This window comes from Colias croceus, chromosome 20 (assembly GCF_905220415.1).
Source record: "Colias croceus chromosome 20, ilColCroc2.1".
Taxonomy (NCBI): domain Eukaryota; kingdom Metazoa; phylum Arthropoda; class Insecta; order Lepidoptera; family Pieridae; genus Colias; species Colias croceus.
In genome coordinates, this window is record NC_059556.1 from 683,573 (window position 1) to 700,747 (window position 17,175).

The 17,175-nt window shown below is 40.8% G+C and overlaps 3 protein-coding genes and 2 non-coding genes across 8 annotated transcripts in view; 2 read left to right on the forward strand and 3 right to left on the reverse strand.

The window, feature by feature from the left end:
* Nucleotides 1–48: 48 nt before the first annotated feature.
* Nucleotides 49–210, reverse strand: LOC123701111. The gene has a single exon (XR_006752685.1). It is a non-coding gene; the product is annotated as a U1 spliceosomal RNA (small nuclear RNA).
* Nucleotides 211–6,117: 5,907 nt separating this feature from the next.
* LOC123700877 lies at nucleotides 6,118–7,366 on the reverse strand. The gene is made up of 2 exons (XM_045648241.1): nucleotides 7,017–7,366; nucleotides 6,118–6,678 (listed from the first exon to the last, which is right to left on the reverse strand). Exons 1-2 carry the CDS (start codon nucleotides 7,156–7,158, stop codon nucleotides 6,164–6,166), a joined length of 657 nt encoding a protein of 218 aa, XP_045504197.1. The 5' UTR covers nucleotides 7,159–7,366; the 3' UTR covers nucleotides 6,118–6,163.
* Nucleotides 7,367–8,205: 839 nt separating this feature from the next.
* On the forward strand, nucleotides 8,206–9,661 carry LOC123700876 (transcription factor Adf-1-like). Its single transcript, XM_045648240.1, has 2 exons — nucleotides 8,206–8,436; nucleotides 8,889–9,661. Exons 1-2 carry the CDS (start codon nucleotides 8,295–8,297, stop codon nucleotides 9,479–9,481), a joined length of 735 nt encoding a protein of 244 aa, XP_045504196.1. The 5' UTR covers nucleotides 8,206–8,294; the 3' UTR covers nucleotides 9,482–9,661.
* Nucleotides 9,662–11,207: 1,546 nt separating this feature from the next.
* Nucleotides 11,208–11,369, forward strand: LOC123701112. The gene has a single exon (XR_006752686.1). It is a non-coding gene; the product is annotated as a U1 spliceosomal RNA (small nuclear RNA).
* A 3,925-nt stretch (nucleotides 11,370–15,294) lies between these two features.
* The window catches only part of LOC123700899 (synapse-associated protein of 47 kDa), a 42,182-nt gene continuing 40,301 nt past the window's right edge, over nucleotides 15,295–17,175 (reverse strand). For all 4 annotated transcript variants that reach the window (XM_045648267.1, XM_045648270.1, XM_045648268.1 and 1 more), the window contains one exon: nucleotides 15,295–16,999. In XM_045648267.1, the coding sequence (XP_045504223.1) occupies nucleotides 16,878–16,999 (122 nt within the window). In that variant the 3' untranslated portion in view covers nucleotides 15,295–16,877. The remainder of the gene's footprint in view (nucleotides 17,000–17,175) is intronic.

Here is a 17,175-nt window from a genome sequence, read left to right on the forward strand (position 1 = left end):
TGTACAAAAAATCATGGTTTATATTATATTCATAATAAGAAATTTTAGGGGGGACGGCGCGTACGCAGTCCCCACTACCAAAAATTACGCGTCCGAGTTATCCACATTAGGGATAATCGCAGAGGTCAACCCCGCCGCAGTGCAATGGCGGGGCCTCGCTCTGGGGGAACCGCCTTCCTGATCACGGTGTCCCCTACGCCAGGTAAGTATGATTTAGGCTCGCTCGTCGGGTCTTCCACGCAAGCCTTCACAGGCCTCGGGGTAACTGTTCGGGGCGACGGCCCCTTTCAGTGGTAGCAACGCCGCCTGCAACTACAGGCGGGGCACTGGGTGGGACCTAAGGTCCGAGGTGTCGAATCCGGGAGGTGTCCTGCTGCAGTGCGATCGAGCCCGCGTAGGTATCGCGGGCGATCTGCGAGCTGCAGCGGGTAAGAATGTCCGTGGGTGCTTCACCGCCGCTTAGCGAGGTCGAGCCCGCCGGCAGGGTGCCGGGGGGCGCCCATCAGCCAGCGGCGGGGAAGCGGTCGTGTCCTAGGAGACTAGGTCACGTGGTAGGCCTCTTATGTCCGGCGGTCGTCGATGGTATGGCGCGATGCCCTGCAAATGCTGGGATCGTGCTCCGTCGGCGCGCGCGAACATAGAGGAACTCAGGCGACGAACGAAGTCGTCCAGGCTCTCCATGCGCAGGTCCCTGGAGATGACCTGATTCCGTACGAAGCGTGGTGCTCCGGAGATGGTGCGGAGCGTTAGCGACTGCTGCGCTCGCAGAGACTTGCGGTCCGTCTCGTTGGTCAACGCGAACCACGCAGGGGCCGCATAGGTGAGTCGCGTGCGAACGTACGCCTTGTAGATGCACAGCTTCGTACGGAGAGGCAGGTGAGACGCCAGCATGGGGCGGAGTATGTTCCGCACGGCGCGCGTCTGGGCGACCACGTTTTTCACATGGGGCCGCATCGAGAGGGTCTTGTCTATGGTCACACCGAGGTACTTGGCCTTCGGTGACCACTCGACGTTCTCGCCCATGAGAGACACCGGGGGTGGCAAAATGCGCGCCCTACCGATGGAAATCGCCTGAGTTTTACCCACGTTGACCTTGAGTCTCCAGTCCTCCAGCCATGAGGGAAGTGCGTCCAGTGCTCGCTGCATCTTTACAGATGCATGTTTGGCGTTCAGCGAGGTGGTGATAAAAGCTGCGTCATCTGCGTACAGCGCCAAAATGGCACCGCCTTCGACTGGAATGTCGTCCGTATATCTGCTATAGCAGACGGGCGATAGGCAGCTTCCCTGGGGCACACCGGCTCGGATGGGGCGCTCGGTGGACAGTGCATCTTCAACCGCCACTTGAAAACGCCTGTCTTGCAGGAAGGTGGCCACAGTCTTAACTACTCGACGCGGAGTAGTAGACGTGGACAGCTTGTAGATGAGTCCGGTGTGCCAGACGCGGTCGAATGCTTTCTCCATATCGAGAAATACTGCGACCGACTGTTCTCGCTTGTTGTAGGCGGTAGCGAGGTGGTGCAGAACTCTCGTCACTTGTAAAGTGGTGGAGTGTTCGGCACGGAAACCGAACTGTTCGTCGCGTGGCTGAAGGTGAGGCGTAATGTGCAGCAGCAGTAGCTTTTCGAAGACTTTCGAGGTAGATGACAGAAGAGTGATGGGTCGGTAGCTCTCAGGTAGCATTATATTCTTGCCTGGCTTGGGAATCAGGATGACTCGGCCGAGCTTCCACGGAGATGGAAAGTGCCCGGTACGGAGGATTCCGTTGAAGAGCCGCGTCAGCGTCGCGATGGCTCGCGGAGGAAGGTGACGCAGCGCTTCATTGGTGACCCGATCGGGACCGGGGGCTTTGCGTAGTTTGGTTCGTCGAATCATCCTTTGAACGCGTCCAGGAGAGAACACGACGGGGTCTTCTGTCGGCGGGATCGGCGGTTCGAAGTAATCCTTCACATGTCGCTCGATGGTTTCTACGTGCTGCACATTCGTAGTCGGGTTAGGCATGAACTGCGTCTCCAGGTGGTCTGCAAATATCTCCGCTCGATCCTCAGCGCGGTAACGTGGGGTTCCGTCACCGGCCATGAGGGGTCTAATCGGAGACGGTTTCCCCGAGAGCAGGCGGCAAAGGCGGTGCATGCCGGACCAGTCGTCACCGGCTCGCTCGATGGCGGTGTGCCAAGATTCGACTGCTACCGTTTCCAGTGCGTCTGAGATCTTGGCTGCCAGAGCGTTCAGCCGCGTCTTCATGGTCGGACATCTCAGGTTTTGCCACAGTCTACGCAGCTTCCTCTTCTCCTCTAACATCGCTTGTATGTAGGCAGGAAGCTGAGGTTTCTTCCGGGTAGATGCAGCGTCGAGTCTGGACTCTCGAAGCGCATTAGACATGACTGCGCTGGGGTCCGTAGCGAGTCGGTCGACGTCTGCAGGGCTCTCCACTTTGAAGGACGGCGAGTGTTCAGCCATGTATTCAGCGAAGTGTCGCCAGTCCTGGCGATGTTTCGGAGAAGGCAGTGATGTTGTCATCGGGGTCATTTTCAGCGTCAAGAGGACGGCTTGGTGGTCGGAGATGAGGTGGTCATCCAGGACGTCAAGCGACGGTGCGGCGACGAGGCCTCGAGCAACTGCTATATCGATGACGTCCGGAGTGTGGGCTGTACAGTACGGGTAGTGCGTTGGGACCTCTGGTCCTAGCACCTCGTAGCCGTGGCGGTCTGCATCGTCCAGGAGGCGTCTGCCGTCCGGGGTCACGATGTTAGAGTTCCACGCCGTGTGTTTAGCGTTGAAGTCGCCAGCGAGGATCGTGGGCAGCGGCGAGTCCAGCAAGGTTCGGACATCAGCCACTGCGAGTCGATTCTGCGGCGGCTTATAAAAAGCGAACACGCGGGTGGGCTGGCGGTCAATACAGATTTCCACGCCGAGGGCGTACGACGACTGCAGCTGTGGTACTGGTAGCAGTTGGTGGATGAGATTCCGACGGACCAGGACTGCTAATCCCCTGTAAGCAGTCCCGATCGGCGAGGTGTGGTCCTCCCGGTAGACATAGTATCCGGAAACCTTCAACTTGTCTACTGGTCTGAGGTGTGTCTCGTTTACCAGGCCGATGTCCACTTGACGCTGGGAGAGCAGGGTTTTTAAGAGACGGGCTTTTTGCGCTGAGAGCCCGTCGGCGTTCCAAAAGACGATGCGAAGCTCAGCCATAAGAGGCGCAGAGCTCCGCGATACAGCCCAAGATCAGCGGTATTGGGTCACGCTGCTCTTGGATAGAAATCAGCACCTGATTAAGGGTGCTGATTACTTTGGTCAGTCGGGGGTCCAGCGGCATCACTCGCTTCGCCTTCGTCCCCCGTGCAGGGGCGGCGACCACGGTGGGCTTGGACGTCTTACTACGCTGGGTAGGTTGCGGCGCGATCGGCGGCGCGGAGCGCGGCCTGGAGGTAGATGCTGCAGGTGGCATACTAGGCGGTGCGGTGACTGGTACTGGTACTGCAGTGAGCGGCGCGGTAGGCTGTGCAGTAGGCTGTGCAGCTAGTGGCCGCGTTTTGGTGCGTTTGCCACGTTTGCGGCGGCGTTTACCCGTCGGCCCTGGCTGGTTAGCTGCCGCCATGAGCGAACCGGGTGCATCGGTTTCAGTTGTGCGCGCGCGCGTGCTTGTAGCAGTGCGCGCGACGGTGCCTGCTCGGTGGTTGCGCGTCTCCTTCCGGAAGATCGGACAAGTCGCATTGTTTGCCGTGTGCGCGCCACCACAGTTGGCGCACGTTGGAGGTTCCTCGCGCGGACGTTGGCACTCCTTAGCCGGGTGGTTCCCACCGCACCGCACACAGGCTATTGGTCGGTGACAGTTTTGGGAGGAGTGCCTAAATTGCTGGCAGCGATGGCATTGCGCTGGTCCCTTTCTGCCGCGCCATGCTTCTATTGTGATCCCGGGCATACAGAGCAGTTCGCTCACCTCGTAAATGCCTGGGATGAGGTCTGGAGTACGCTGCAATTGCGCGAACATCAAACAACCCGGCCTACCCGGGCGAGCTGGGATTGCGCGCACGTGCTCCGGGGTGAACCCGAGCTCGCGCAGCTCTGCCTCCACTAGTGCCGGTTCTGTGTTAGCCGGCAGACCACGGATCGCTACTTTCACGCTTCTCTCAGCGGGCAGCGAGTAGCAGAACCAAGAGATTCCGGTGTTGCTCTCCAGCTGCGTTAGATAGCGCTGGATGAGTCGGAACTCCTGGTCTGTCTTTGGTATAAAACGGACACCCTTGCCAAATGGACGTCCATTAGGAGTGTGCCCGAGGACCTTTTTTAGCTCCCTAAAGTGGGTCGGCCAGTCGGGCAGTGTCTCCACTATAAGAGGGGGGTAGCGGTTGGGCTGTTTGGTAGGTGGCGCGGCGCTTGCAGTGCCGGCAGCAGCAGAGGGGGATACAGAAGCAACAGTGTCGGTCGCAGTCATAGTCTTGCTGGTCGCGGCGGGCGCAACGGCGGCGGAGTAGGTGGAGGGTGCGGGCGCTGGAGATTTAGGAGACGCGGCCATGGCCGCGTATGAGGGCCCAGTTGTCCCGGTCTCCATAGGAGAGACCGGTGACATTGTCGGTATATTCAGCGGAGGCGGGGGCGTGGACGCTGCGATAGTTTTCTCTCCTACTCTATGTGGAGGGGAGGGAAAGCGTCCCACGGGAATACCCGGTAAAGAGGCGGGGAAGCGCGGAGTACGCGGTAGTGGTGCCTGTGCGGGGCGCTTCAAAGTGCCCGGATTTGGTGTGGCGGCGCCTACCGAGGCCTGTCGACGACTCGGTGTGAGCGAGCGAGTAATCGACGATACGGATTCGGTGGATTGAGCCGGCGACAACGTCAGGGGACTCGCCAGAAACGATTCATCGCCGGCACCTGACAGAGGTTCCGATACCAACGCAGGAAGCCGGCCGGTTGCTGTTGAGCGGGCCACGATTGCAGCCTGGCCGGAAGCGGCAATGGCGTCCAGGCCCATTTCAAGTGCGGCAACCGACCGACTATAGACCCTGCGGCCCAGTGCGCGCGGACGAGTCGCGCGTCGCTGCGGCAGCAGCGGCACGCTCGGCGGCGGCATGATCGCAGGATGTGTTTATTCACATCTGGCCGCAATAAAATTTTAACAACTCAGAAATAAACAGAATATTTATGAGTTATCAATTTATTTAGTTAATTAATTAATTAATTTTGATTAATTAATTAATCAATCGATTCATTGATCAGCGGGCAGAACGCTGAGAACGAGACCAAACGACCAAGAACAAACAACAAACAACCAACGAATTCCTGAAAAGAGTCTAAGTGAAACTCACGCCATGATTTAGGCAGCGCTCCAAGAGGTTGTCATTCTTTGGGAAAAAATGTCTATAGCGCGAACTACAAACCCTACTTACGCTCATAGCGACATCCTATTACCTATATTTTAAAAACTCAAACAGAAACTTTGGTAAGTTCTTAGTTCCAGTGATTGTTCACAGATGGCGCTTTAACAATTATTATATTAGTAATTTCTGATTTTTACTAATAATAATAACATTTATCTAAGTAATAATAAGTTAGTACTATTAAGTATTTTATGCTATTAGGTACTTTTTTTAAATCTTACCTTTAACTACTTTGTTTTTCGTTGTTTCTTTCAACTAGGTATAATACAAAAATTAGTAAAACTAGTCTGTGGTAAAACAACTTTAATGTTCAAAATCAAAATGTTAATAGGTATTGTACTATTGTCAAATAAAATACATCATAGAAAGAGAGAAAGAAGAATTTATTGTCGTTAACACGACCACCACACATAAATCAGTAACAAAGAAAAAACAAAATTTAATAACTAAAGAAACAGCTAATTTACAAAATTTACGTACAGAATCAGAAAACTGTGCAGCTCGTTAGTTGTACTACTCAATACTGGGTTTCAGCAACCCCTTGAATATTTCCCATGTAATTTTTAATAATTGTTCATTTATTTTAAAATTTGTATTAGGTATTACAAGTAGATTTCAATAAAGGAGATGGCATTTTTTATACAAGAACTAGCATACTCAAATACGTAATAGTTGTATACCTACGTAGTATATTATTATTAGTCTGTGGTAATAGGTATGACAATATTAAAATGACATAAATAGGTTTTTATTTACACAGTACACAGTCGGTATACACATTCCTACTTTTATAATATTGCGTTACTTTCTAGAGGATCGTCATCGTTCTCCATTTTTACACGTTTAATAATAATTGGATCTTCCTCTATTTTAAAGTCATTGTCATTATCCTTTTCTGCAGTATCAATAGCCTCTGTTGTACTTTCGATCTCAGCTAATTCCGCTTCAGAAAATACCTGAGCCATTTGTAACTTTATCATACACTGACTTCTTAGTGAAAATGTTTTAAATGTACACGCGTAACTGGTGAATAAGTAGTCTATGGCATCTAATTCGTTTTTGTCAACAAACTCTTCATCAACAGCAACAACATTTTCTTTCGGCGTTTGTTTGGATTTGTCCGTCGAGCCCTTTTTAGGAATAATCTTTCTTATCTCATAATTATCGAGGAACTTCAAGTTTTCGCTCCAACACCAGCTGTGCCACGATTTATTATTCGGTGCAACTCCACATTTGAACTTTTTATATTTTCTGTATCCATCTTTAAGGCCTTTCCATTTTATTCTTAAAACTTCACCTGAAACTAAAGGTAACGCTTAAATAATATTATATTGCACAGGTACGAATATGCTATAAATCTAATTTCCTTCGCGCCCGCACGGTGAAAATGTTGCCGAGCCCTAGCTAACTTAAATATTTATTGTAAAACCATCGAAATCAACAAGATGGCGCTGCAGCTGCTATTTAATACACATACTATATCTTTCTAAGCGACCTATTTCTAGTCGATACTCGCTAAAATCGTAACTTTGTTTGACATGATTTAAAATTATACTTCACATAGGTAGTAAGAATGGGTATATGTACTAAAGTGAGACTAAAGTATAACCAATAAAATGTATGAATAAAAAAGTAACTTACTGCCGTCATTCAGTTCTTTGGCAACTTGTTTCCACGTTTGAGTCTTCATGGTGAAATTATTGTACTGTATGTGTCGCGTGTCATATAACATGGGATACCGTTTCACGATCTCGATGAGCCTTTCTATATCAATTGTATTCATGTCTGAAATGAAAAACTTGTAATCGATATTATAAATTTAGGTTAAACTAGCGTTCGTTTCGCGTTCGCATCTGCGTGGCGGCGTATAATGTATATCGCCTCACAATTCCCACTAGCGACTGCTTAGTGCTTGTAAACGCCTATCTCGCTCTCGCTTCGCGTCGCCGTAACGCCATTTTGAACCAATAGGTGACGTCATGTAGTTGCCGACCGTGATATAATATATTTTTTCCGCTTCGCTGTTCGCCTCTGTTCGCCCATCGCGATCGCCGCGCCGCGTGCCAAAGACTCACAGAGTAGGTACTTCTTAGATTTAATAATATTCTTTGCATTGTTTTTTTTTGTGTACCTAATACATTTATTTATAGGTACCTATAGGTGAGGTAATATAAACACATATAAGTATATTATACATATTTTACCCACTACTTTAATAATAGTGTCTGTTTTTTTTTATATTGAAATAGGTAACTGATTTTTACTAAATTAAAATGGATGTACATACAACTGTAGGTACAAATACCAAAATAGAAAATAGTAATTTATAATAATAAATTATTGCCTGTCTGTTTGTTCCGGCTAATCTCAAGAACGGCTTGACTGATTTTGACGGAACTTTTACTGGTAGATAGCTGCTGTTGTTGTTATAAGGAGTAACTTGGGATATTTTTTATACCGATATTCCCACAACTGGTATGGAAAAAAGGAAAAACTCATACCTACACGCGCGTATTATTATGTACTTACGAATATTTAGCTACTTAGACCATTGCATTGTATTAAGTAAACAAGCTCATTATTTTCATATTGAGTTAACTGCAATAACAGAGCCTATAAAATGCGACATAGAAAAAAAACCAATAATAAATCATTCAAAGCGGAGCTCACTGCTTTCTTCCGAATTAAATCACAAGTTCGCGTTCACAAAATGGCGACGAACGCCGAGCGCGGCCGGCGGCGATGCGAAGCGTCCAGCGAGAGCGAGAGGCCCGCGTGCCGCGTCCGAGCGACGCGACACGCTTCCCCCGTCATCTCTCAGTGGCACGCCACGGCCACGCCGACACGCCGTGCAGGCGCGAACACGACACGAAGCGGCAAGCGCTCTACATAATTCATCATTTATCGATTATTATCACCATGACCAAGGTGAACATTGAAAATTTCATAGAATGCGTAAAAGGCTACCCCATACTGTACAATAGACGACACAAAGACTATAACAGTATCGAGAAAAAAACACTAGCATGGGAACTCATTAGCAAGGAAATGAACGAGTCGAGTAAGTTGAACAACTTTCTTGTTATTTGTAGAACGAGAGGCAGCTTATTATTATGCTAGCGTGCCATACAATATCATTAGGTCAAAGCTGTGTCATGATTCGTTTTAAGCTCAGCGCCGCGCCACCTTGTATAATCGATAGTAGTTATAAATAAAATATATATTATCTTATATATTATATAGTCAATGTCGCATTACTTTATAGGTAATAGAGTTTATCTTTTCTATAGGTACCTAAGTATACTAATACATATTATAAAGAGGAAAGGTTTGTATGTATGTATGTGTGGTTTTCACGCATAAACTACTGGACCGATTTTGATGAAATTTGGCACAGACAATCTTTAGACCCTGAGAAAGAACATAGGCGAAATTTAATGCGAAATATGTACAACAGGCGAAGCCGGGGCGGACCGCTAGTATTTTATATTTATAATGATTTTTTTTTTGCAGGCGAGATTTTAAAAAATAAATGGAAAGGCCTAAAGGACGGTTACACAAAATATAAAAGATTTCTATCTGGAGTCGCACCATCCAACAAATCGTACCACAGCTGGTGTTGGAGCAAAAACTTAAAGTTCCTAGACAATTATATGATATACAAAAAGTATTCTAAATACAAGAAAGCGCAGACTTCGGGGACGTCATCGCCGTCACCTCCGCGACAATCTCCAACTCCGAGCGCCGATGAGAAAGATTTACGCGAAAACATAGAATCCGAACCATGGACAGTTAGCCCAGCGACACAGTACGAGTCGCAAGGAAGCCGCAGATCATTGTCCGTAACAGATGAAGAATTTGAGCCAAAACACCAGAAATTATTAGATCCAGTAGATCATTTGTTCACAAGTTACGCGGGAACATTTAGAAGGCTTTCCCTTAAAAGTCAGTGTATGATAAAGGTTAAAATGGCTAGAATATTCGCTGAAGCTGAACTAGCTGAATTTGGTAGTGTGACTACTAATGGATCAGAGGTCATCAATGTTAGTAATGATAACTCTATAGATCGTTCACATATTACGACTATTAAAATGGAAAGAATCTGATGATTTTTAACGGAAACACAGTAAGGTATTATTGAAAAGTTACATTTCCTTGAAACATTAGGACTTAGGAGTGATAACTTTCTTGTAAGTTATAATAATTGTACATATTACATTATATTGTACCTATAGTCTTAGCCTATAGTATTGTAGATAAATTAATATTAAATTATCTTAATAATTTATGGTCTTTTATTTTAGCTTCGTTCGAAGTGATATAATTGTACGTCTATTGTATAATATCTGTATTAGTAATATATTATTTGTATATAACATAACATTCAGTCATATGCCTTAATATATAAAAATAGAGAAAAAAAGTTATTAAATTCATAATGACCACATTTAACATAATATTCTATTAGGGTCATCTCATCTAATGTTGACTGCTGAATACTTTGAATTGCGGATGTCAGGGTTGTTTCATTTATTTTCTATTTTTATTTTTGTCTTCCTTCATGTTGTCTAAAATAAAAAAATAACTCACTTAATTATGTGATAAAAAAAATAACGGACTTTTTTAAAAGGTTTTTTTAAAGCTTGAAAGCGATCCTACTTTTTTACCTGAGTAAAAATATTTTCTGACTTAACTACTAACTGCCCTATTATACATTATACTCTTTGCTACTAACGTATAACGTACTGAAAACAATTATTTATACACAAATTGAAAATAATAAAAGTTTGCTTGGTTAATCCGGTGACACTGTTTTGAGTTGCAATCTTGAGAATCGTTAACTTTATCATGAACACACCTTTTCTATTTAAAATTAATTAAACAATGACAGCACAGTTGCACGCTACCGGTGAAACGTCAAATATGGCGGGCGCAGTCGCAGTGACAAATCCCGTGATTGTTATTATCTCACTCGCAAAAAAATTTGTACACGAAAAGAAGCTTTATTACCATACTATAGGGTTAATTTTAATGTATTGGATTTTACTCCTATAACGCTGTAAAAGAGTCCAAACGTTGTATCTCCGAATTAAGTGAGTCACATAATTAGGCGAGTTTACCCTACTAAAAAACAACACAAAGAATAAAAAGATTCACGCAAATGAATTATACTATTTAATTTAATTTTAGAATTTAGAATTTTATGTGATTTGTATAATTTATTATTTTATTTGCTCCAATCCAATTGGAGCAAAATTGCTCAAAATAGGGAGAAATGGATTGAGAGAAGAGAGGCCTTTGCTCAGCAGTGGGACAGCCATGGCTCCTAATAATAATAAAAAATAAAATAATTATTTTATTAAAAATCCATACTAATATTATTATAAATGCGAAAGTAACTCTGTCTGTCTATCTGTTACTCAATCACGCCTTAACTACTGAACCAATTTGCATGAAATTTGGTATAGAGATATTTTGATACCCGAGAAAGGCTACTTTTTACCCCGGGACATAGGATAGGTTTTATCCCGGAAATCCCACGGGAACGGGAACTATGCGGGTTTTTCTTTGACCGCGCTCACTATGCCGCGGGTGGAAAGCTAGTATGCTAGTATTAAATAGTTCTAACATTATTTATCTTTTTCTATGTTTAATAAAGCGCCATCTATGTATTGGTCATTAAATTATAACAGACACAAAATAATTTTACACGTACGATTTAGTTATTACAAAATGTCCCGAGATGTCGCTAGTTACTTTTTACTATATTTAAATCGCGCTATAGAAATTTTTTCCCAAAGAGTTAGGTCCCCCTGGAGCGCTGCCGAACTCATACTTACCTGGCGTAGGGGACACCGTGATCAGGAAGGCGGTTCCCCCAGAGCGAGGCCCCGCCATTGCACTGCGGCGGGGTTGACCTCTGCGATTATCCCTAATGTGGATAACTCGGACGCGTAATTTTTGGTAGTGGGGACTGCGTACGCGCCGTCCCCCCATACAAACGTTGAAGACAATATTGATAATAGCAGTTAGCACGGACTATAATAGTATTATTAAATTTTACATTCAAAATGCAGATTAAATGGTTAAAAACAGTCAAATAATTTTGAAAATCGGACCCGTGGCTCCTGAGAATAGTGCGTTCTAGCAAACAAACAGATTTTCAGCTTTATATTACCCATGTAAATGTAAATAAATTGGGGCTTCAGACAATGTACCTTGTTTTTTTATTATTTTTTGGTGTGTTTGGAATTATTAGTTTTGTTACAACAGCAATGGTGTTTTATTTCTAAATTCTAGAATAATGATTTTTGATTTGATATACATAGTCATAGTTGTGGTCTTGGTTGTGGTCATAGTGTATGTACGCAGTGACATTTACAATATGTATTGCGATTCATATAGTCCATTGAAAAGTTACATTTGGGGTTGCATTTCTTAGAGGACCCAATTTTATTTTTTTGATGTATAGAGGGGGCTAGTGTGAAGCTATCAGCAAGTTTGTGGGGTCACCACCCTTGTCCCTCGGCCGCCATCTTGAAAATAGTGGTTGAAATGGTTTTTACGATATATCTCTTAACCCCTTACCGCATACAAAGCCATATATGGACGACGAAGTTTATGAATTTTTTATAGGCTAACTATAAACAATATCTAAAAAAACTACCTTACATCTTAAACAGTATTTCATCGAGAATTGGAATGTAATTTATTTATACAGTGTAAATATTATCCATCAGATATATTATAGATTTAGTCTAGCGCGTGCGTCGGTTTGGGTGCGCGGAAAAAACTGTGATTTTCAAATTAAGATTTCAATATCAAAAAGGTGAGTAAAGCCATGAAAAAAAATATTACTTCATTCTTTAGTCTTTCTAAAATAAGGTAAAACATTTGGTTAGGTTGTTTTTTTGCTTTAATCATGTTTTTTTGTACTTTTCCAAGTCTGTCATATTTGGCTTCGTATGCATTCCGTCCAAAATATATTATGTCACATGTGGCTTGGTATGCATTCGAGGATACTTTCACTGATTGTTCCAATATCGATCCTGGACACTTTTATCTCACTGCTAAGCATATATAACATGGTCATATCATCATAAATAAATACAGACTCATGCTATATGCCACTGTATGATATTTAATTAGCCGTTTCAGAGCAAATGCGAAAGTCAGGGAAATATCATACTACCAAAAGACGTGGTCGTCTCTCAAAAACTTAGAAACATCGGCATCTCTGAAGTCTCCTCAGTATTCCTGACTCGCCAATTGCCGCAAAAAAGCTACGAAAAACTCCTGCAAGACATCTAGATTTTCCTTTGATTCTATGCGATCTGATGGGATTAGTCATTACCGAATTTGAAAGAAAAACACCCGTCAGCTATGCCTATATTGTTCCAATTTCGTTCTTTCACGTTATGTGAAAAATATAACGTGTTTTTACCCGACTGCCAAAGAAGGAGGGTAATGTTTTTCGAGTGTATGTAAGTATGTATGTATGTCTTTTCCTTTGTGACCACCTGTAGCCTAAACGGCTTGATGGATTTTGATGTATGAGGTATCGTTAGATTTGTCTTGATTACGGGAGTGTCATAGGATACATTTTATCCTAAAAGTCCCACGGGATAAAGACATAATAATATTTTTTCTAAATTTCCCTTTAAAAAAATATGTATGCGGTATCATTAGATTCATTTCAATCACTCTTTTTTTAGTGTGCAGTCGGGTATTTTGTTTTTTTAATAATAATTTTTACTTGTTATGTTATAATGACAAACGTAATTGTTTTAAGCAATTTCACGAAGTGTAAGTTGGCTGTGATTCTGGGTGTTATTTAGGTATCCATATAAAGTAATAACATTTTGCTCGTGGCCTCACCCGCGTTTTCAAAGAAAACCCCGCATAGTTCCCGTTCCCGTGGGATTTTCGGGATAAAACCTATCCTATGTGTTAGTCCAAGTTACCCTCTATATTATGTGTGCTAAATTTCATAGAAGTCGGTTCAGTAGTATTTGCGTGAAAGAGTAACAAACAAACACATAGACATACATCCACCCTCACAAACTTTCGCATTTATAATATTAGTAGGATAGGATTTATGTAAAGTATATGTAGCATATCAGTTGACTTAGCATTCAGGATACAAGCCTAAGTTTAGTTTGGCGCTTAGCAACCGTGTGTGTGAAATTAGTCCGGAATATGTTTTTATTTTATTAATTAGTTACTTTTTTCTAATTGCATACGAAGCCATATATGACAGAAAAAATACAACAAACATTGCATACGAGTCCATATATGGCGCCGTTATATATTTTCTATAATATAAGTAAATAATTTTTTTTCTCAATTTGATCTCATAGTGTAAGGTCTAATAAACACTTTTTTGCAAAAAAATAATTTTTATTTCATCTCCTTAATAATTCATGCAATAAGGGGTTCTATTTATCTGATAAAAAAAATTTTTTAACATTATTTGTTGCAAATTAAATTCTCTACAACTTTGGTCCAGTAACTTTTTGTCGTAGAACTATAAACAAAAAATTTACAAGCGAAAATGTTCAGAAATTAGAGCTATTTAAATGTTTCGATAAAATTGTTTTTTATCATTTTACGAAGAAATGATATCAGACCATTTTTGTAGATTGTTTTTCGAGGAACAACTTTTACATACATCATTTTTTCATTACGTCAATAGCTAAGGTTTTAAAGCGCTCCGAAATTAGTACTATTTTTCAGTACTCTTAGCTATCCGTTATACATATATTATGTGTGTACTAATAATTATTTGTCATCAGTAATTGTTTTTTTTTTGTTATTATAATATTTTTAATAATTAATTTTGCAATATTATTAATAATTAATTATTGACTCTTTTCCCCACCACCCAGGAGGTAGAGTCTGGAAGCACGTTTTTTTTACGTCGAACAGCAGGGCTGAAATGTTCTGTTCTTGCAGTGCTGCATGGGAAAAGAGCCAATAGCCAATATATGTATAGTTAAGAGTACTGAATAATAGTACTCACTTCAGAGCGCTGTAAAACCTTAGCTATTGACGTAATGAAAAAATGATGTATGTAAAAGTTGTTCCTCGAAAAACAATCTACAAAAATGGTCTGATATCATTTCTTCGTAAAATGATCAAAAACAATTTTATCGAAAAATTTAAATAGCTCTAATTTCTGAACATTTTCGCTTGTAATTTTTTTATTTATAGTTCTACGACAAAACTGTATATTGTGCCACGTATCACCAAGGGGGAGGGGGGATCAAAAAATGCCAAAAAAAAAACATCACGTGATTAATGGAAGGCCCCTAACTAGGTTGAGAAATCAACTATCCTATCTTTCAAATTGGATATATTGTAATTATGATATACAGCCTCAGCGTAAACAAACTAGCGTAAATAAACTATTATTTATTGTGTTCTTGGTGGTATAGTATAGATCTGAATTGTACTCAAAAAAATTATAAATCATTTGAATGCCATAAAACCAAAAATATCAATTTCAACAAAAGAATCATCAAAATCGATTCTTCCAGTAGATAGTTCTGAGTTAACCAATCCCAGTTCTTACGTCACTAGACCATTGGACAAATGGACAATACTTAGGCCGGAGCGAGAAGCTAGATTATACACGAAGCATCTATGTCTTGTTTCTTTTAATGTTTAAATTATTAAAAGTATGGCTTCATTTTATTGGTAAAATCATCTTATGAATAACTAGCTTGCATAATTTCCATTCCAGTGGAATTTCTTGGATAAAACATGTCCTTTCTCAAGTATCAAAGTATCCAAGGTTCAGTGGATGCGGCGTGAGGTAGAGACATACAGACAGAATAATATATAATAATATAATAATAAAATAATAATATTCGTTACGATTCCTGAAGTATTTCTGGGGTATAAATAAAAAACAAAATATACAACGAAAACTTTATTCATAGGAATGTTTACAAACACATATAATTTACAATAACCTTAATAATAGAATTAAATAATTTAAAATGCTAAAGTCTATATACAACATAAAATAATATCCGATATTTATAACATAACTTATTATAATAATTATAATATTTATCTTTTTATATTGAATGTTCAGCGACTTCAATTATTTAGTTTGAATTTAGATCGATGTTTAGGTTTTACTATATGTTTTTACTTTTTATTATATATCTATAGTGTTGATACAAGTAACATTTTCATTTCTTTCGCAGGTCTCCATGAATTTCTATATTTTCATAATAATCAAATTAAATGAAAGCTAGGTACTTAGTAGAAAAGTTTGAAAACAAAAATAAGCAACTTAATTACAATTATTATGCATAATTTTTCCTTAATAAGTAACATGTGAAGAAAAGTTAGCCTATATTTTTAAAACCTTAAAAACCAAGCAAGATATTATATTTTTTGACAGCTGAGCAATCTAATCCTATTTATTTATAATAATTATCTATTAGGTATTATTCCATCTCTATATTAAATCTATCTCATAAGATGACCTAGGTCAGTTAACAGTTTTTATTGTTCCGTAGTCCGACAAGGAACGTCAGTCCGTCCGTCCTAGTTTTTATTAATATATTATGTAGCGGAAAATTTAACGAATTAAAAAAAATCTCTGTTTCTACTGAAGTTTCATTTATTTTGTGAAAAATATTTTTTTTTTTATATTTACATAATAATTATAATAACACATGACATTTTAATGACTATAAAAATTTATTCACCAGTTTTATTTTAGCGACTGTATGATTACAGCTGCAGACAGATTTAATATAGAAAGTTATTTTTTTTTTGTATAAGTAATTGAATTATAATAGACATGAATTACAGTAAGGTATATTGAACTTCTTTATTACAAATGCTAAAGTTCATTTGTTTGTCCTTGCACAGGAAAAATTAAGCAACAGATCTTAAGGAAATAAAAATACATCACTATATTTCTAGGGAAGTCAATTTTTGTTGTTTTTAAAATTAGTGACCGTTATTCATTCGCTTAGAAATGGAATGTTGTTATTTTAACTTTAACACATCTTTCGGGACATTTTCTCAAGAACAGCTGTGAATTATTTCTTTGAATAAATGTTATTTTTTATGAATACTTGAACTAATGATCGAAAGAAATATTTTTTCCTACAATTTTTTTGATTACACATTTTACACAATTACATCACTGATCTTTTTTTCAAATTTGAACCTTATCCAATACCAAATGAATGTCTATACCCCATTGTCCTATATTACTTGCTCTGTGCCCATTGTCAATTATTAATCAAAATATAAAAATATGATTGAATGAACTGCTGAACGAATGAAATAGCCTTAGACTAGTATTTTTTCGAATTTCAACCGTATGCGACAGTATTACGACCGAAATTCACAAAACACAACAGGGTCTACTTTAGATTGAATGAATGAAATAGCCAAAGACTTATATTTTTTCAAATTTCAACCGTATTTCAACAGTACCACGACCGAAAATCGAACTATTTACTAGGATCTCTACTTAAGATCGACCTCCCCCAGCAGATCCTCGCACTCCCTCTCCCACTTATCATCTCCCGTCTTGTCGGCGACCACCTCGTACTCCTTCAGCTCTGCCTCTAGCTCCTTCTCCCATTGTTCTGCAATGTTTACGTGTTTGTTAATTTGTTTGTGTGTTTCTAAGGAGTTTCAATTAGTAGCCAACTTTTTGTAATATTTAAGAACATTTTTACTACGAATACACTTTTTTTACTTATAAAAGTTTGATTAAAATAATCCTGTTACAAAGTGAAGTACTCAATCATTTTCATTCAAT